The sequence below is a fragment of the Amblyomma americanum genome, chromosome 8 (genome assembly GCF_052857255.1).
Source record: "Amblyomma americanum isolate KBUSLIRL-KWMA chromosome 8, ASM5285725v1, whole genome shotgun sequence".
NCBI lineage: Eukaryota > Metazoa > Arthropoda > Arachnida > Ixodida > Ixodidae > Amblyomma > Amblyomma americanum.
The window spans coordinates 62,003,033-62,024,387 of record NC_135504.1 but is presented as its reverse complement, the minus strand read 5'-3'; the positions used below and the strand labels follow the sequence as shown (position 1 = coordinate 62,024,387).

The window sequence follows — 21,355 nt, the reverse complement described above, 5'->3', positions numbered from 1 at the left end:
TGCATTAATGATCGTGCAGGCGAGCAGGAACGCACGCTAGGAGATAGGGAATGAAGCACGAATTTGACCCAACATTTCCGGAAATGCTAATGCGTGCCGCGACTGAATTAGATTATTTATTTATTTATTTATTTATTTATTTATTTGCACATCCTAAGGCCCCTCAATTGGATTACTTAGAAGGGTATGTTGAATACAAAAACCTTCACAGTGCAGGCAAATGCATTAATACTCTAAGACCTAGTAAAAAGGCGCCATGTATAAGACAGCGAAAGAGAAAACAGATACAGACACTGACCGTGCAATAAAAACATAAGAAAGCAATTACTGATTAGACACTTTTAGTTGGACTTACGCAGTGAGCTTGCGCACGCAACGACGCTGCGGGTAACAAATGCGCATGCGCAGAACGCAACGTCTCTATCCGCAAGTTGCGGACGCGCGCCCACTATAAAGCACAGCGTAGCGTACGCAACGTGGGACGCTACGTGCTGCGTAGAGAACATGGCGGCCATCATCTCTCCCGCTTCGGAATAAATACATGTCGCCGCGGGATTCTCTTACGCAGTAGCACGCTCAAATTCTAGCGGTTCGCTTTTATTTCGCCTAATCTTGCCAACACGTACCGGTATAAGCGATAACTATAGCCCTTGTTTTTCAGATAATTTGGCGATTTTCAAGCTCCTAGGCATAACTAAATGCAGAGTGTTTTCCTCGTTGCAACGACACCTGACGGATCAGTTTTCTAGCTTTTAGTCAGTTCTTACATTTTCTTCGGTTTGCATAGCTTTTCTTCGAACAAAAAAAAAAGGCTCACAATGCATTCACCCTAGTTATCAGTAATCACGGATGAAAATTTCTTCAACCTTGCGTTGGTGTGCTTTGACGTCTTGTCACTAGATGGCGGTACTGTTTACACGAGCGCAGGAGGGACGCTACGGCACGGCCAGAGAGAGAGAGAAAACTTTTATTTCTTTCCAAGAGGTTCGCGGGGATGAAGACTTCCTGGTCGTCTTGCTTGGGTGCTGGCGACTTGAGTCTTCAAGCAAGAGTGGGCCCTCAGTCCAGGGCTCCACTGAGTTGTGCCGCTTCAGTTGCGTGCTTTACCAAGGCCCTCTGGACCTCAAGCTCGCTGCTGAAGAGACAGCTCTCCCATTGCTCCGCACTCGGTGTTTGTTGATTGTGGAATGCTATGTTTCTCTTGCATTCCCAGGTGATGTGATAGAGTGTGGGCGTACTGCCGCACCAGGGGCAGTCTGGTCTGAATTGCGTTGGTGATATCTTGTTGTATGTGTGTAGGTTAGGGAAGGTGTTCGTCTGTAGCCTACGCCATCCTACAGCCTCTTCCCTATTTAGTGCTTTGTGTGGTGATGGATATCTCTTTCTGATTCCCCTATATAGTTGTAGGGTCTCTGTGTAGCCCCCCTCGCATATGAGTAGCCGTGACTCCGAGACGATCGATAAGCCTGCTCGGTAAGTGAGCCCTCGAGCTAGACTGTCCGCCCTTTCGTTTCCTGCTACGCCTGCGTGGGCTGGCACCCAGATTATATGTTGTATGGGTATTCTTTCAGCTGAGGCTGCCGCCTCGCTGATTATTCTGAGGGCAGTGCCGCTGATATTGCCCTTCGTATAGTTTCTGCATGTTTCTTTCGAGTCCGTTAGGATATTTAGGGAGCGACCTTTTCTGTAGCCTTCGGCTATCGCTAGCGCGACGGCAATTTCTTCGGCCTCTGCTATCCCTGACACCCCTACTGAAGCGCAGGTGATAGTTTCCCCTGTACCGTTGACCACCGCTACCGCGGCTGTGCGTGTCTCTGCTCTTGCGTACATAGAAGCGTCTGTGTATAGTGTGCTTTCGGATTGGCCTAGCCTTCTGTTTATCTGTTCGGCCCTGGCTCTCCGCCTTTCTTCGTGTAGGTTGGGATCCATATTTTTAGGTAAGGGTCCCACGTTGAAAGTTCTTCTGAGGTCGTCTGGAACTTCTGTGTATCTGTCAGCCAGACCACTTGCGTTCCGACCTAGCCTTTTTAGGAGCGCCCTTCCTGTGGGGGAGCCCCTGAGCCTCGTCAATTGCGCACCCGTTTGAGCCTCTGCTAGCTCGTCAAAGGTGTTGCTGACTCCGAGCTGGAGTAATTTTTCATTTGACGTGTTCCTGGGTAGGTGCAGAGCGATCTTGTAGGCCTTCCTTAGTATACAGTCGGCTTGCTCTCTTTCCGCTTTTGTTGTTGCGTGGTAGGGCAGCGAGTATGTGACCCTGCTGACGATTAGGCTGTTTACGAGTCTTAGGGTGTCGTCTTCCTTCATTCCGTATCTTCTTTGGGATACTCGGCTGATCATTCTTCCTACTTGTTCCGTGGCTTTCCTGAGCAGGGTGATGGTGTGGCTGCATTTGCGGCTACTCTGTAGCCACATGCCCAGAATGCGGATTATGTTTTTCTCCGGGATCGGTTGTCCCTCGAGGACGACGTCCAGCGGGGCTTGGGTAGGGTGTCTCCCTATTCTGATGAGCTCCGATTTTTCGGTCGAGCATTTCAGGCCCCTCTCCTTCACGTAGTCTTCTACGCAGGTGGCGGCTTCCTGTAGTCGGTCTTGTTTTTCTCCTAGCGATCCTTGGGTGATCCACACGGTTATGTCGTCGGCGTACATGGCGTGTTTGATACCCGGGATCTCTTTGAGCTTTCTTGCCAGTCTTAGCATTGACATGTTGAAGAGCACCGGCGATATGACTGAGCCTTGGGGTGTTCCTTTGCAGGGTGTGGCGAAGACGTCACTTCGCAGCTCGGCTAGCCCTACGGTCGCTGTTCGGTTGCTTAGGAAGGCCCTGATGTAGTTATGGGCTCTCCTTCCGCAGTTCGTGTCGTTTATGCCTTCCATGATGGCGGCGTGGCTTACGTTGTCAAAGGCTCCTTTGATGTCGAGGGCCATGACAACGTTTTCTCCGCTTCTCGGCATTGTTTCAAGTACTTCCTCCTTTAGCTGGAGGAGTACGTCTTGCGTGGACAGGTGGGCTCGAAACCCGTACATGCTATCAGGGTAGAGTTGGTTTCTCTCCAGGTGTGACTGAATTCTCTTCGTTATTATTCGTTCGTACATCTTGCCTAGGCACGATGTGAGGGATATCGGTCTGAGGTTTTCCACTTGTAGTTTTTTACCGGGCTTCGGAATCATCACCACGACCGCGTGTTTCCATTCGGCGGGTACTGTTCCTTCCTGCCATAGTTTATTGAGGTACGCGGTGAGCTGGTCAATAGCTCCGTCGCTTAAGTTTCTGATCAGTGAATTGCGGATTCTGTCTGCTCCTGCTGCCGTGTTTCTTGTTGCCGACCTGATCGCATCGACCACCTCTTCCCTGGTTATGGGCCTGTCCATGACGGGGTTCTCTTCGCCTTGATATTCCTCTTTGTAACACTCGACCTGGTCGTTGCCGTAGCATTTGACCCGGACCTCCTCCAGTAGTTGTTTATCTGTACCGGTGTATTGGTGCACCAGCCTTCGTATTGCTTTGCCGCTCTCCGACTTGTTTTTGCTTGGGTCCATGAGGGACTTGAGGATCTGCCACGTTCTGGCCGTGCTCAGGGTGCCGTTCAGCGCGTTGCTAAACTGCTGCCATCCTTGTCTGGCCAGCTGCGTCGCGTACTCCTCCGCCTGCTTGGTGATTTCAGCTATCTTGGTCTTGAGCTTCCTGTTCAGCTTTTGTCTTTTCCACCGTGCGGTGAGTCCGCGTCTCGCCTCCCATAGCTTGAGGAGTCGCTTATCCACCTCCGGGGCGTGTTCGGTTCGGTCCACTTCTTTGGTGTAGAGTTCCTGGACCTCCTTGAGCTGTTGGCTCCACTCCCCCACAGATACAATGTCGCCTCCTTGCATCTGTCTACAGTGGGCCCTGAAGGCGTCCCAGTCGACGAGACGGGTCTTGCCTATTTTTCGTTTTGTGTCTTCGGCTGTGATGCTGGTTTTCAGTATATAGTGGTCGCTTCCTAGGTTTTCGAGTAGGTTTTCCCACTCGACCTGTCTGGCGCCCCTCACAAAAGTCAGGTCGGGGCAAGTGTCTGGGCTGACGCTGTTACCCTGTCTGGTTGGTTGGGTTTCGTCAGTTAGGAGATCGCAATCCGTTTGCTCTGCAGCGTCGCTGATTGTTCTTCCTTTTTTATCGTCTTTGCTGTAACCCCATTTTGGGTGCCTGGCGTTGAAATCGCCTGCTATTATTAGGGTGTTGTTGCCCGCTAGTTTTCTAGCCTCTGTAAAAAGCCTGCTAAAGTCCCCATCCTTCTGCTTAGGCGGGCTGTATAGGTTGATAATAAAGGTGCTCTTGGATTGTGCTTTCTTTTTAGGTATAATCTCTGTGATCGTGTGGTCGATCCGAGTGTCCGTTATTTCGTCGTGTGCTGTGGCTACCAATTTCTTGCTTACGAGGGTCGCCGTACGGCGAGCTTCCTGACACGTATAGCCCCTCAGCGAAGGTGTGCAGTTGGCTTCCTGTAATATAATTACGTCTGGCGGGGTTCCTTTGGCATAAATGTACTGCTGCAGGAGGCCTTGTTTTTGCCTGTACCCCCTGCAGTTCCATTGCCATATCTCTAATTGTTGGAGGCGTTCTGCCATGATGGTGTACTAGGGTTGGAGTTGAGGGTTTCTGCGCCGAACCTGCGTTCGTTATATAGGCGTTCTCTAGCGTCGTTAGTCGTTCTCTGCGCGTTCTGATTCTTAATGTGTGTTCTAACGTTTTGCTCTAGAAGGGCAAATTTCTGCTACATAAATTGCATCTGCTCTTGCGTCTGTTTCTGCATGTTCATTATGAGAGCCTCGAGCTTCCCATCTTGTGGCTGTGTTGCTTCCACCATTGGGGGTGGTGGGGTCTGAGTTTTGGGCTGTGTCTGCCCTGTCCTGATTTCGCGGAGTTCTTTAAGGACCTCGCTCAGCTGCTTTCTGAGTTGGCCTAGTTCCTGTCTGAGGGCTTTGTTCTCTTCCATTAACTGTTTCTCGCGAGTGGATTGTGTGTTTGTGTTTGAGTGCGGAGCAAAGAGCGTTTTGGGAGGGCCGTCTCCCCAGCTCACCTTGACACCGCCGGTCTTCTTTTTCTTCTGTTGCTCTTGTCCTTGCTTCTGCTTCTGTTGCTGTTGTCCCAGGGGCGGGAAGGACTCGTCCCGCTCGGATCCTCGACTCCGGCTCCGGTTGCGGCTGCGTCCGCGGCTGCCGCTGCGCCCGGATTCCTGGCTCTCGTCTCGGAACCACCGCGGCCTTCTTCTGCGGCTGCGGTCCCGGCTCTTGCGTTGCTGCTGCAGGGGGCCCCACCGCAGCTCGCTCGCTGATTTGAGTCGTTGTTTGCAGTCCCTCGTGCCCGTGCTGTGGTCGCCGTCACACACTAGGCACTTGGGTGTACACTGGTGGTCCGTCGTTGGGTTCTGAAGTCCGCATTGTCTGCAGACCTTGGCGTTCGGGTTTGGGCAGACGTCCATGCGATGCCCCTGTTGGCCGCAGGTGTAGCATACCTGCCTTGTTGGCCTGTACGGGTGGCACCGGTATTCGCTGCTGTGGTAGATGACAAACTTCGGAAGAGTAGGGCCGTCGAAAGTGATGAGGGCCGTGCTTGAATTTCCAAGCATTCTTGCCGTTATGACTCTGACGCCCTGGGTGCGAAGTCGTATGTGGGCCTTGAGTTCCTCGGATGTGGTTTTCGGTGCTGGGCCGTGAATAACTCCCCGTAGCGTTCCCTCCGGGGCCGCCGCGTGTGTGTTCACTGCAAAGCTTTTGCCTCCAAAGTTGATCTGCCTGATGTGCAGAACCTTCTTGGCTGCGTCTTCGTTAGCTGTGCTCACGATTATGATGTTCGAGCCGTGGCGAAGTCGGACGAGAAGATCTTCTTCCTTGCATCCTCTTCCGGTGGCCGCAACCACCGCTTCCACCACTTTGTATTGCGGTAGATCCTTGACTGCGAGTCCCCTCGGCCGGAGGACTATCTTGATGTCGTCTTTCGGGAGAGGAGGCAGTCGCAGCCTCGGCCCTCCCTCCCATTGTTTCTTCTCCGGTGCGCCAGCTGCGCTTCTTCCCGCTTCGTCGGAAGATGGCGACCTTCCTGCGCCGTGTCCCGCCAAAATTTGCGGTTTGTCGCCGCCATTTTGGCGTCTCTTCGATTTCTTTGACTGGACGACCGCCCAGCCTTCTGCTTTGTCTGCGTCCATTCCGTTAACTTGTGGTCGTTGTAGAGTCGATGGGGTGCTGCATCCCGGGGCTTGAGTCCCTGTAGCGACGAGGCCGTCGTGGCCTCGCGGTACGTGGGTCACGTCGATGGTGTCGTGGAAGTCTTCTTCCATGTTTTCGGGCGGTTCCGTAAAAAATCCTGGTTGTCTTGTGATTGTGGGTTGTTCCTGACTCGAAGTTTTCGTTCGGGACATCGCTCCGATGCGTCTTCACCGCGGGCCGAGGCCGGGAAGGCCGCGGAGCCCCGAGCTCGTGCTAAGCCTCGTTAGGCTTAACGCCTGGCCGACCACGTGGGAACTTCAAAGTCCGATAAAATCCTAAAAAATGGACCCACCGGCTTGGAAGTGGTATCCTCGTGGTCCGCTTCACTTTCGGCGTCGGTTCCAGCAAGAATTTTGGAGATCCGTAGGGATTAACCGGGTCAGAGGACCCAAAAATCGCGGAGCGCATGTGAGGCACGTCCGTACTCTTCGACGATCGCAGCGCCTCCCCCACGGCACGGCCAACTAAATGTTTCGTATTTAAGCTATTCACAGCGTACGCAACGCAGTAAGAGATGCGTACGCAAGCTTACTGCGTACGCCCCGTCTAAAAGTGTCTATTGACATCCACCCGAGCGCTGCCATACAGCTACAAAAAAATAGCTATACAGTTTTCTCGGAAAATTCGCAGTTAAAGAAGAATAATTCCAGGTCCGGGATTCAAAACCCGGGACCACCGCTTCACCGGAGCAGTCGCTCTACCCACTGAGCTAACCGGGACGGCAAGCGCACGGTAGGGCGAGAGCAAATTGATCAGTTACCTTATTATTGATCAACTCTCTTATTACATATCTACCCCACCTTGGGCGATTCACCTACAACATTTGACCAACACTGTTTCCACTTCCAGTTATTGATCAATTACATTATTATTGATCAACACTCTCATTACAAATCTACACCACCTTGGGGTATTCACCTAAAACATTTGACCAACTCTGTTCCCACTTCCGAGTTATTGATCAATTCGCTCTCACCCTACCTTAAGGTTGCCGTCCCGGTTGGCTCAGTGGGTAGAGAGACTGCTCCGGTGTAGCGGTGGTCCCGGGTTCAAACCTCGGCCCAGGCCGAATTTTTCTTTTACTGTGAAGTTCTTTAAAAAGCTGTATAGCATTCCTTTCTCGCCGTATGGCTGTGCTTGTGTGGATATGTAATCGAGTAATTACTCCCTTATTACAAACCTACTCCACTGCGGGGGAATCCCCTAAAACATATTTGACCAACACTGTTCCCGCTTCGATTTATTGATGAACTCGTTCTCGCCCTACCATAAGCTTGCCGTCCGGGTTAGCTCAGTGGGTAGAGCGACTGTTCCGGTGAAGCCCTGGTCCCGAGTTTGAACCCCGGACCAGGACGAATTTTTCTTTAACAGCGAAGTTTCTGAGAAAGCTGTATAGCTTTCCTTTGGAGCCACATGGCTGCGCTCGGGTAAATGTCAATGAGTAATTACTCCCTTATTACAAATCTACTCCACCTTGGGGGATTCCCCTAACATATTTAGCCGATAAAAACATATTACTACAAAATAAAAGTGAAATGAACAAAAGAACGTCACGAGAACACTTTTGTTGTTTTTTATTTTACATCACTTAAATGAAAAACAAAAAACGAGCACTCCTCGCAGCGCTGAATGCAACGGAAAAATTAACATTAAATGCCTTGAGATCTCTAGAAAGAATGAAGCGCTGATTGAAAAGAATGAAAATCGTTCATAGTGGCAGCGTAAGATGGTAATGAATTCCACTGAGCTGCTGAGAGTGCAAGATGTCAATTGGGGTATTTTTCATAGTGAACAAACACTGGTTTGCTTTGTAAGCGTGATATATCCTAGTCAAACTGTGAAGGGCTGGGAAAATACGTGAAAGCGAAAGGGAGCTCACAGGCGGACGGTACAATGAACAGACAGAGAATAAAACTTAAACTGGGCAAAATCGGTTTCTAATGCTAGCCCTTCACAATTTTTGTACACGTTACGACCTGCTGTCTCAGACATGAGAACCGAAATAAAAAATAAAACCACCAGTACATAATCTCGTCCATGGAGTAATATAAAATTTTCATCCTCACCTGATAACCTGCGCCACGCGATGGTCTACAGCTATCGCCTTACTTAATCGCGTGTCTTTTTTCTGGATACGAGGCCTAAGGACCTCTACAAGGATGTCGGTGACAGACGCAGGCAGCTGCCGACAAGAGAACAAGCCAGTGAGGTGATAGCGCTTCCCATATTAGAGTCACGAGTAAGCTCACATGAACTCACTCTCTGTAATACTCCACGTCCCGGTCCCGAAGCAGCAGCAGGAGGTTGCAGCCTTGGCCCAAGCGTACGAGTTGCTTTAAAGATGGACGCACCAACCACCGCCTCCGGCGCGTACTGATCCTTCATCTGCCTTTTGCCACTCTTCCAGCGTAGGAACTACAGTGTTTCACAGGAGAATCGTAACTATCTCCTCCTCCTCTGAAAGGTCGCCATTACATCTCCGCTACAAGCTCACACGCGGGAATTGAAACGTGAAACGAGGACTGTGATAAAACAACGCAAGCCAGTGTGCAGCCGCGCAACCGACGACAGACACGCGATCTGGGGGGCTCACGCGCGCTCTGCTCCGATAGAAAAGGGAAGGCATAATTGAGGGACTGATAGAAGAAAGAGGCGCCGTAGTGGAGGGCTCCTGACTAATTTCGACCACCTGGGGATCTTTAACGTGCACTCACATCGGACAGCACACGGGCGCCTTTGCTTTTCGCCTCCATCGAAACGCGACCGCCGAAGTCGGTCTCGAACCCGGGTTCTCCGATCAGCAGGTGAGCGCCTCTGAGCCACCGCGGCGGAATTTAAAAATAAGCCGAGGGACTCGAAGACGACGTGCCAAATGCATTTCGCTGGCTATTGTATGCAGCAAGTCACTAGTTTTTGTAATCTACTTAATTGTACAATTAGTCAAGATTAATTAACCAACTTCGGAATCAACAACGCTAGTCAAAAAATTCTAATCTTAAAGTTGCAGAACGCTCCGGAAAACAAAACATCCGACTGCGCAGTTTCAAACTTTGTAGCTATTACGTACAAAAAATACCACGTGATATGCCTTCTTGTATATCGTGATTGCAGTGCTCTCAAACATTCCGCGTACAAGCGAAAAATCATTTAGCCGGGTGTTCTGCCAATTAAAAGGCCACAGGGCAGCGACGCAGCAGCTGGCTGTGCGATTTCCGCCAGCAGTATGCATACCTTGCGGCGACCGGTTCATGATACAGATAAGCAGACGCAGCACATATTGCTTCATCATCATCATCATCAGCCTAACTACACCCGCTGCAGGGCAAAGGCCTCTCCCATGTCTCTCCAATTAACACTGTCCTTTGCCAGCTGCGCCAACCGTATGCCGGCAAACTTCCTAATCTCATCCGCCCACCTAACCTTCTGCCGGCCCCTGCTACGCTTGCCTTCTTTTGGAATTCACTCTGTTGCCCTTAAGAACCAGCGGATACCTTGCCTTCGCAGTACATGCCCTGCCCAAGCCCATTGCTTCCTCTTGATTTCTACTAGGATGTCATTAACACGCGTTTGTTACCTCACCCACTGTGCCCGCTTCCGGTCTCTTAACGTTACACCTATCATTTTCCTTTACACGGCGCGCTGTGTGGTCCTTAACTTAAGCTGATCCCTTTTCGTTACCCTCCATGTTTCTGCCCCGTAGGTGAGTACCGGTAAGATACAGCGTTGTACACATTTCTCTTGAGGAATATTGGTAACCTGCTAATTCATGATCTGAGAAAACCGGCCATATGCGCTCCACTCTATTCTTATCCTTCTAGTTATTTCCATCTAATGATCCGGATAAGTTGTCACTACCTGCCCCAAGTAGACTTATTCCTTTACCACTTCCAGCACGTCGTTGCCAATTGTGAACTGCTGTTTCCTTCCTAGACTGTTGAACATTACTTTGGCTCTCTGCACGTTAATTTTTAGACACACCGTTCTGCTCTGCCTGTCTAACTCATTTATCATTCTTTGAAGCCCATCTCCTGAGGGATTTGGCAAGGAATGTCATCAAGGAATCGCAAATTAGTTAGGTATTCTTCATGAACTCTTATCCCCAACTGTTCCCAAGTCAGGCCTCGGAATACCTGCTGTAAACAGACGGAGAATAGCATTGGCGAGATAGTGTCTCCTTGCCTGACGCCCTTCTTTATTGGAGTTTTATTGCTGACTTTATGGAGGACTATGGTAGCTGTACGGTTCCTATATATATCTTCCAGTATATTGACATAAGGCTCATCTACTCCCTGATTCCGCAATGCCCGAGTGACTGCTGAGGTTTCCAATATACTTTCTCATAATCAATGAAGGCTATATATAGGGATTCCTGATATTCTGCGCATTTCTCTATCATCTGATTGATAGTGTGAATATGATCCATTGTGGAATACCCTTTACGAAAGCCGGCCTGATCATTTGGTTCATTAAAGTCTAAGGTTGCCCTGACTCTATTAGCGATTACCTTAGTAAATACCTTGTAGACAACGGACAATAAGCTCATTGGTCGGCAGTTTTTCAAATCATTTGCATCTCCTTTCTCATTAATTAAGAATATATTTGCGTTCTTCCAAGCTTCTGGTACGGTCGAGTTCATGAGGCATTGTGTATACAGGGTGGCTAGTTTTTCTAGCAGAATCTTCCCTCCGTCTTTCAACAGATCTGCTGTTACTAGATCCTCACCGGCTGCTTTTCCCCTTTGCATTGCTCCTAAGGCTTTCTTTGTTTCCTCTTTCGTTACTGGCAGGATGACCCATTGCTGTGCGCTACTGTCATTAACGTTCTAATTACACTGGCAACTGTATAGATTTGTGTAGAACTTTTGGACTACATAAACTAACTTATACATATTGCTAATGACATTGCCCTCCTTGTCTCTTAAACAATACATCAGGTTTTTACCTATTCCTAGTTTCCTCTTCCCCGCTTTTAGGCTACCTCCGTTCTTTAGAGCATGCTCGATTCTCTCCATAATAAACTTCCTTTTGTCGGCTACCTAGCGCTTATTTATTAACTTCGATAGCTCTGCTAGTTCTATTCTTTATATATTCCCTCGTGCTTTGACGTTTCTTAAAGAGATCTTTCGTCTCCTCAGATAGCTTACCGGTATCCTGTCGAACCGCCCTACCACTTACTTCTACTGCACACTCCGTAATAATAGCTGTCAGATTATCATTCATTGTATCAACATTAATATCATCTTCCTCAGTTAAAGCTGAATATCTGTTCTGCAGCGATATCCTGAATTCTTCTATTTTCCCTCTTACCGCTAGCTCGCTAATGGACTTCCTCTTAACTAGCGTTTTCTGTTCACTCTTCTAGTCTAAGCTAATTCCAGACCTTACCATGCTGTGGTCGCTACAGCGCACCTTTCCGAGGACCTCCACATCCTGCAAGATACAAGGGGAGCGCATAGTATGAAGTCAATTTCATTTTTAGTCTCACCATTAGGGCTCTTACAGGTCCACTTCATGTTCTCTCGTTTGCGGAAGAAGGTATTCATGATGCGTGAGTTATTTCTATTTGCGAACTCCACTCATACTCTCCCCTGCTATTCCTAGAACCTATCCCATAGTAGCCTGCTCCTGGTCACCAGCCTGCTTCTTACCCACTGTCGCATTGAAGCCGCCCATCAATGCAGTGAACTGTCTTTTTACTTTGTTCATTGCCGATTACACGTCTTCTTAGAAGCTTTCAACAGTCTGGTCATCATTACTAGATGTTGGCGCGTAGGCCTGCACCACCTTCAGCCTGTAGCTCTTCTTAAGCCTAATTATGATAGGTGCCACACTTTCGTTAATAATATAGAACTCCTCTACGTTGCCAGCTATATCCTGATTAATGAGGAATCCCACACCTAGTTCTCGTCTATCCACTAATCCGCGATAACACAGTATGTGCCCGTCCTTTAGTACTGTCCTCCTAACTTCACTAAGCCCTATGACATCCCATTTAACGCCCGCTAGTTCCTCGAACAGCACTGCTAGGCTAGCCTCACTAGATAAGGCTCTAACGTTAAACGTTGTCAGGTTCAGATTCCGATGGCGGCCTGTCCGGAGCCAGAGATTCTGAGCACCCTCCGCTTGCGCTGGCGTAACTCGCACAGCCACCACCTGCATCGCTGCCCTGTGGCCTTTTAAGCGGCACCACACCAGGCTCAATGAGCTCCTTGTTTGTAGGCCGAACGTTTGAGAGTTCTGCAATTGCGGCCCGCAAGCCATCATATCAAATGGCATTTCTTTTTCGTTTCGTACACACCTGCAGTCACACCTGCAGTGTGCGAAAAAAAACTGATACGTAATAGATGGATAGTTAGAGAAACTCTGTAATTGGACGTTTTCAGAACGTTCTGCAATTTTGTGCTTAGAATTTCCTGCCTAACTTCTTTGCTCGCGTAGTTGCTGAATTAATTTCGACTAATGATGTAATTAAGCAGAAACGAAAGACAGTGCGATTTGCACCATACAGTAGCCAGCAACATGCATTTGGCCGCGTTGTCTTATGGGGCCGCGGCATATTTTTAAACCATGGCTAAAGTTAGCTGGCACATCCTGTATATAGCGCAGCTACCTAGCATGGAAGCCGTAGCCAGGATTTCATACAGGCCGAATGTAACAATAGTCTGGATAAAAATCCGTGGAGCACACTAAAGGATCTCAGACTGTACAGCTTAATGTCCTTCATTGCTGCCTACTAACAGGAGGAGGGATGCAGTTTTAAACCATAAAGATTACCACACGAGAAAGAGAACCAATAATATTCGCCAAAGTGGTCGACACAGTCTACTGACACCACCACATTTTATCTGGTGGCAAACCCCGTAAGTTGTCTGAATTTAGCTTTACTGACTGCAAAATTGAAAGCCCGCTGGCACTGTCCTGTAAAAGCATCTAGAAAATTTTACGGCACCCAGGAGTGGTCAATTTTTCTGGTGTCCCCTCAAATATTTTATTTCTACACTGCTTCGTTTCTGCACATTTACTGCCATCGCGGAGTGAATGGGTTTAGCTGATCAAGTGCAGTTCTGCAATTGTTATTACAGGATGCCCGGATCGCAAGAGAACACCCCGCAGAAAACGGAAGCCGCTGCCGTTGTACAAGAAAGAGAGGACATTTTTGTCGAAAATGCCGACCGTCACGCGGAAGTCGTCGCGCAACTTCTTGACACGTTTCACCTGGCGGCCCACTGCGATGCTGGCGTTGGGCAACAGTTTATAGACGTAGGGTGTGGCCCAGGAAACCTCACGCTCCAGTAAGTATGCTTCTGTTTTCCTCTAGAAACTTGTTTCCAAGCCCCAAATAGTCCCGCCAGCAAGCCTCGTTGCTTGTGCATTACACAGTTCTAGCTGTGCGTAGGCAAGTGCTTGTGTACGCAAAGTGCTACGGCGCTGTGTGCGTTACGCTGTCAGAAGTATAGTTTCAGTTGGCCGTGCCGTAGCGTCCCTCACGCGCACGCATAAACGGTGGCGCCATCTAGTGGCACTGCATTTAGTTAGGCCTAGGAGGTTGAAAACTGCCAAATTATCTGTAAAACAGGGGTTAGTTATCGCTTATACCGCTACGTGTGGGCAAGAGGAGGCAAAATAAAAGCGAACCGCTACCATTTCAGCGAGCTATTGCGTCGGAGAATCCAGCGGCGACATGTATTTATTCCGAAGCGTGCGAGAAGGGCGCCGCCACCTTGTCAACGTTAACCACGCAAGCCACGCAACGCAAAGTCCGCTGGCTAGCGTACGTACGCAAGACGCAGGGCTTGCGCTTGCGTTCTGCGCATGCGCACTACTGACCCCGAGAACTCTTTGCATAAGCTAAGCCGTTGCGTACGCACAGCTAAAACTGTCTATTATCTCCTACTTACTACAATGACGGAAATGACTACAATTTTCAACACAGGAAGGAAGGAAGGAAGGAAGGAAGGAAGGAAGGAAGGAAGGAAGGAAGGAAGGAAGGAAGGAAGGAAGGAAGGAAGGAAGGAAGGAAGGAAGGAAGGAAGGAAGGAAGGAAGGAAAACGTTTATTGAGCTCTAGAGAGTAGGTGAGCAATTTGGCGGAATCGGATGGTTTCTTCCATCTTCTTAGCAATGGTCGTCTGCCCCTAGTCCAGGGCTGCGCTGGATGCCGCTGCCAGCTGTGCTCGCCGGATCAGCCCAAGTTGGACGTCCTGACGGTCGCTGGAGAGCATTCCTTCCAGTGCTCCGCACTCGGGTTTGGTATTTTCGGTGCCACCTCTATTTTCTGGCAGGCCTACGTAATGTGATAGAGCGTGGGTGTTTCGTGGCACCATGGGCATTTGTCTGTGTATTGTGTGGGTTGTATTTTGTTGAGTGAATTTAGATTCGGGTATGAGCCCGTCTGTAGCAGCCTCCAGGCGACGGCGTCTTCCCTGGAGAGAGATTTATGTGGTGGGGGGTACCGTTTCCTGCAGCCCTTGTAGTGAAACGACCGGAAGAACGAACGGAACACTCCCGGGAATTTTCCACCGACCGCTCAAGGTGACCTCGGCGGAAAAACCCTGGCAAATGCTCCGCCGGCAGCTGGCGCGACAGCTGCCGCTACTTCGAACAGCGACGGGAAGGGAGCGCCGCGGCGGCCTAGGCCGAGGCTGCCACCACTCCCCAAAGACGATTTCAAGATCATTCTGCGACCGAAGGGACTTGCAGTGAAGTCGCTCCAGACTCATCAAGTAGCCCGCGCCGTAGCGGTAGCATGCAACCACCAATGTAAAGGAGAATATCTGATCAACAGGCTTCGCACCGGTTCCAACATCATAATAGTGAGCACGGCAAGCGAGATGGCCGCCCAACACGTGAGACGCATAGTAATAATTGGTTTTTGGGGGGGAAAGGAAATGGCGCAGTATCTGTCTTATTTATCGTTGGACACCTGAACCGCGCCATAAGGGAAGGGATAAAGGAGGGAGTAAAAGAAGAAAGGAAGAGAGAGGTGCCGTAGTGGAGGGCTCCGGAATAATTTCGACCACCTGGAGATCTTTAACGTGCACTGACATCGCACAGCACACGGGCACCTTAGCGTTTTTCCTCCATAAAAACGCAGCCGCCGCGGTCAGGTTCGAACCCGGGAACTCCGGATCAGTAGTCGAGCGCCCTAACCACTGAGCCACCGCGGCGGGTGAGACGCATTTCCAGTCTCACTTTTGGGGAAAGCTCATACGAAGTAAATGCTTACGTGGCAGTCCCGGAAGACACTCGCCGTGGTGTGATACACGGAGTGGACCCCGGGACATCGCCGGAAGAATTGAAAGCCAACCTACGAGTGCGCCCTCAAGGAGTTAAAATCCACAGCGCTCGAATGCTAGGACAATCCAAGTCGGCCGTCAGTTATGAAGGAATCTTTTGGTTGGGAGCCTCTGAGAACTAGGCGCTTGCGCAGTAAATTAGAAACATTCTACCGCATCTGTTTCGATAAAACCGGGATTGATATAGCTGTGAATGTTCTCCTGCCACATTTTGTATCTGCAGGTTGTGATGACTCTTTCAAGCTACAAGAAATCAGATGTCGAACGAACGCTTATCAGAAATCCTTCTTTCCAGATCTCACACCTGTGTGGAACAAACTGCCTAAAACACGGTTGACTGCGCATCTGTGGCAACGTTTCATGCATTTATTCATAAATTGATATTTTCCAAAGATTTCATAATTCATTGTGCGCAAGTGTGTTCGAGTATTTGTTGCGTTTACGGCTGTTCCTTGTGTTGTTCGAATAGTACCATCGTCTGACTATTGCACTAGTAATTCTCGATATCGGTGTACATCCCCCCTTTTATGTCTTCGAGCGCTAGGGGAATCCTTGAATAGAAATAATATAGTAAACGGACAGCTCAGCGCCCCGCATCAAGATGATCGCACACACAGAAATATGCTAAGAATAACGAATTACTTCTCAATAAACACATCCACTTTTTCTGAACAAAAAAATTAAGCCACGTGCGATCGTGACTCGAGGGGCATCTTTGCCGAGGAGCGTGTTAATATAGATTCCTAGGTCTTGCAGAAACAAGACACGCGTCTCCCGCACGGCCCACTTTCGGTCTCTGCGAGCACTGCCGATGACAGCGCCGCCCTCGGCAGGCCACGGTCGTGGTTAGCTACAAACACTCGCTAAAGACCGTAAAAGGCTAAAATATAGCGCGAGCAGGCAGTGAGGAGCCATCGGCCAAAAGAAAATGAGCCAGAATCCGAGCACAGATCAATGACAGAACTGACGCTCATACCAAGTTTCATTGAATCAAATCAAAACTTGAGCAATGCATGCTGACACTTCAGAAGGTCTCAGTATCACAGACTGCATAATGAGGAAAACTTGCGGTGGGAGGAACTGGATATCTCTAAAATAATGGAGACTGGCTGAAAGCACTGGGCTATTTTGCAGTGAAATGTCTCCAGGTAGTAAACTAAACAAAAGGAAATTGCCCACGCAGAATTTAGCTTGGCCCCAATGTCTACTGAAAGTAACAATAGCCTGTATCCTGCTGTATCCATCGCTCGATGTCGCGCAGCTATAGAAAAGCGTTCGGCGAGCAACTTTCGAGATATCTCTGCTCCTGGACGTTTCAAACTTCGCTGTTTGGAGAATAGTTCTCTGGCGACTGTCATGCGCCATACGCGTAAGCGCGAAAGCGTTTTTGCTCTGAGGAAGCGCGTCTTCAACAAGGCAAACAACCCTCTCGACTCTTTTCAACCTTTTTTTTCGGTTGTTCCTAACCACCGATGACGCTGGCAACACAATCGATACAAAATTAATGCATCAGTAATCCAGCCTAGTTGCCGAGAATCCGCATGGAAATAACTTTCTTTTTTTATAAATCATTTACGCCCCCGTGTGAGACAATCGACGCTATTTGGGGCGCAATCAGCACTTCGATGACGCCGCCGCGGTGGCTCAGTGGTTATGGCGCTCGGATGTCGCGATGACCAGATCGGACTGATACGGCGAGCTCAGCCGACGGCAGCATCCAGCGGAGCCCTGGTATAGGGAGAACCGACGGTTACGGAGATGGACTCATCTGAACCGCATAAAAGCACTTGCGCTAGAGGTCAATAAAGCTATCCTATCCTAGGCTGACCAGAAAGACAAGAGTTCCATTACGGCTGCGGCGGTCGAATTCTAGAGACCCGTGTAATGTGTGATGTCAGTGCACTCTTAAAAACCCCAGGTGGTCATAATATCCGGAGCCATTCGCTGCAGCGACCTTCATAGCCTTAGTCGATTTGGAACGTTAAACCCTATAATTTTTCAGAAACTAAGATGCCGTTCTTTTTTCCCATCAACTTTAGCTACTTGCTGCCGCGGCTGCCACCCTGCCGAAGACTTGTGGCCGTCGACCAGTCTCCTGTCTTGCTGAAAGCTGCCAAAGAAAAGTACTCGCATCCTAAGATCGAGTACCTCCAGCTGGACATCCTCGATGATGTAGACGGGTTCGTACGCGAACAGGGCCAGTTCCAGCGGCTCTACTCGTTCGCCACGCTGCACTGGGTGAGGGACCAGCGGCGCGCCATGCGCCATATAGAAAAGCTGATGGCTCCAGGAGGAGAGTGCATGTTGCTCTTCAAGTGGACCGCCTACTTCATGCATCTCTACGACGCAATGACGAAGAGTCCACGCTGGGCGAAGTATAGCAACGTAGGTTGATTGACTTGTCTGTTTAGTGTACCGGTAGCTGTTAATGGCACCCCTTGTCCCGCCAGTCAAGCGTAGCTCTTCTTAGAACACCGGTGAGGGAAAGGACGAGGAGAGAGGAGAGGTAATAATAATTGGTTTGGGGGAACGGAAATGACGCAGTATCTGTCTCATATATCGTTGGACACCTGAACCGCGCCGTAAGGGAAGGGATAAAGGAGGGAGTGAAAGAAGGCAGGAAGAAGGAGGTGCCGTAGTGGAGGGCTCCGGAATAATTTTGACCACCTGGGGATCTTTAACGTGCACTGACATCGCACAGCACACGGACGCCTTAGCGTTTTTCCTCCATAAAAGCGCAGCTGCCGCGGTCGGGTTCGAACCCGGGAACTCCGGATCAGTAGTCGAGCACCCTAACCACTGAGCCACCGCGGCGGGTGGGACGAGAGGTGCCATCCTCGGAATTGGCACGACCTCATACGCGACTCCGTGTCCACCCGCAAACCCACACTGATCCTCGCGCTTAGTTAAATCTTGGCCGTCAGTGGGTGACACCAGAACATTGTACAGAGGAGGCCTGAGCATTTCCTTCCCTCGCTAAATTTACGTCGCAGATACTAGTCGGAGAATCCGGCCATTGCCTTCTAGAAACAAAACTCCTATGATCTTCTCCTGTGACGACACCTCACCTTCCAGGCTGACCATACTATGCCATGAATTAAGACGACGAGGCTAAAGAAGCGATTGCTGTAGAAGATCACAAGAAATGGCTGCCAAGGTCCTGGCGGTCGTCACTTTTTGCGTAGAGTTTGTTAATATGACTTAATAGGGAGGGTCACAGGATTGCCGGAAAGGCGAGGTTCCGTACATGACTTGCCTATTTTTGGGTATAAAACGTGGATTCTACCTAAAGAGTAGCAGTCTTCTTGAGGAAAACTCGAAGAAATGCTGTGAAAGTTTCCATACCAGCCTAATATCCACAGCTAAGTGATGATGGCTGCACTCTCTTTTCTCCTCACCTTTTTATCCCCGCACCCCTTTCTCCCCATGCAAGGTAGCAAACCGGCTATTCTTCCGGCCAACCTCCTGCCTTTCTTCTTCATCCGCCTCCTTCAGTCGCATTAAATGTATCAAAGAAGTGAGAACGCAATATCGAAATAACTTGATCTGTGCGCAGAGGAGAGGATCGCGGCACAACTTTCAATTGCGAGTTACAATCCGTGCTTTTGGCGTAACATTATCCAAACCATACACGAGCCCTCGCTCTTCATGGAATTCCCGAGGTGGATGAAGTGCTCTTTAAGAAACTCGCGTAGACGGTGGCGCCAGCTTTCCGTCTAAGTTGTATTAGAAACTCTATGACTAATTGAGCTTTCTGGTCTAAATCCACCGCATGGTTGGTGAAACGAACAAGGTGCACTGACGTCGCCGGTTTTGGTTCCTAGAAGGTTCTGGGGTTAAACGAACGCAGTGCGGAGAAAGCAGGCGCTCGCACAATCTGAGCTCGAACCTGAGCACAGTTAAGTGATGATGGTTTCCGCGGACCTGAGGCGCTTGTTTTACTATGGCAAAGAAGCCAAGGACGGAGGGTTTACTCTCGTAAAAGTCTTCCTTGCGTCACAATAAAAGAAAATTTGAACAGCCTCTTTACTGTGTCGTGCGGAACGCGAATTCGCGACATGGTCCTCGCATATGAAAAAAAAATTTGTCCTCCGGCGCCCATTTCTTCGCGGCGCGTTGAACAAGTGGCAGCAACTGAGAATTCCTTTCGCTTCTGCGTTCGACTCTGCGGCCTGAATTGCCCTGAATATCGCAAAGCCTTAGTTTTCTCTTTTCCAACACACACCAAACTCTGATCCAAGTGCGCTGGAGGCTATTCCTCACGAAGGATTCAGGCCAGAAATTCTTCAATGCCAGCTGCATTTTCTAGTGTTCCACGTTTAAAACTGCTGTTGGAAGTTGGAGTCACGGTTGCAGTCAAAATTCCTAGCTAGATATGAAAGCCACATAGGAAGTCGTGAATTTTTGAATGAATGACAAATTACTCGGCACTAGTAATTATTCAGGTCAATATAGAAGAAATGATGTGCTCGGTATAACGTATCTTTCTTTTAACATGAATCACTTGCGATGTTGCTTGCATCTGCAGACGTCAGACGTAAAGTACAAAATCAACATGCCAAGATTTCTACTTCCTTAATACTCCAAGCTAAGTTCGCGACGCGCTAATCAAATGTAACAAAGCAATAGAATATGCAGTTGAGCAGAATGAGTGCACATGCTCAATGAGGTCATTATGCAAGAAACGTATCCTGACCAACCATCCACGCAATGCAAATTAATCAATCACACATGCACATGTCACACATGGAGGGAAAAACAGTACATCAGTGGTTTATTCCACGCTTATTCTTTGAAATAAGGGGCTCTTAGCAACATGCTACCTATGATACACAGATGCTAGAAACAACTTTACAAAATGCGGGCACACTCACGCCCTAACAAATAGCGCTTACTAAATAAACAGCTAACCCTATCCCAGGAATGCTTCACAAATTCGTATATTTTAAGAGTTCACTGCAAAAACCAATTAATCTGGAGATCTCCCGTCGGCAGGCTTACATTTGTTTGCTGTTATTGTAATTGCTATCGTGTAAAACCTTTCCGTTTGTTTTCTGTGGTAGTCTTGAAAACTCGATGCGAGCGATGGAAAGGCCTTAAAGCAAATATTTTGCTACGCATTGGAAGCATAGACCTTTGCCTTCAATATTAATGCAACAGGGCCTTGCAACACTCCAATATTTAAAATCTATCTCCGAGAATGTTGGACATGAGCTGGTCGCAATTACTCCGGAGCCCTCCTTTATGGCACATCTTTTTCTCTTTTTTCTTTCACTCCCATCTTCCTTGTTTCCGTCACGGCGCGCTTCATGTGTCCACCGAGAAGTGCGGCAGTCACTACGCCATTCCCTTTTCTAAATATTCATAGTCGTTTTCATTTCTTCATGCATTTGTCAATCTTTTTACTGCATTTGCTCTGAAATGTTAATTATATTACTCTCAAATTTAGGTCTTGCACCCCTGTCCTCTATTCCTGTCCCCTCACCTCTTTCATTTCATTTCTTCATTCTGCCTGCTGTCCTTTATTTCCGCTGCCCCAGCTCAGGTGCTTCCGTATCGATGGCAGATGCCGGGGCTAGCAAAAATCTTTTCCTTCCTTTTTACTATTATTTTTAATAAAACCACTACCATCACCACGCCTATGCCGTGCATGGGTTGCTATTGGTGCCGGTTGTACGACGCTCACACGAAGATAACAAAAAAAGATAAAAGTTTCTGCCAAGCTCTGCCTCTTGTACATTTCTAATCGGTAATGTGAAAGTAATTTTCTGCTAATCCCAGGTCTTCGTGTTCTGAATAAGTAAATGCGTTTGGGTGAGACAAG

General features: G+C 48.9%; 1 protein-coding gene across 5 annotated transcripts in view; it reads left to right on the top strand.

Annotated features, from left to right (window-relative positions):
* The window catches only part of LOC144101771 (juvenile hormone acid O-methyltransferase-like), a 282,036-nt gene that overhangs the window by 236,587 nt on the left and 24,094 nt on the right, over positions 1-21,355 (top strand). For all 5 annotated transcript variants that reach the window (XM_077634966.1, XM_077634963.1, XM_077634967.1 and 2 more), the window contains exons 2-3: positions 13,319-13,528; positions 17,571-17,916. In XM_077634966.1, coding sequence (XP_077491092.1) covers positions 13,320-13,528; positions 17,571-17,916 — 555 coding nt within the window. In that variant the 5' untranslated portion in view covers position 13,319. The remainder of the gene's footprint in view (positions 1-13,318; positions 13,529-17,570; positions 17,917-21,355) is intronic.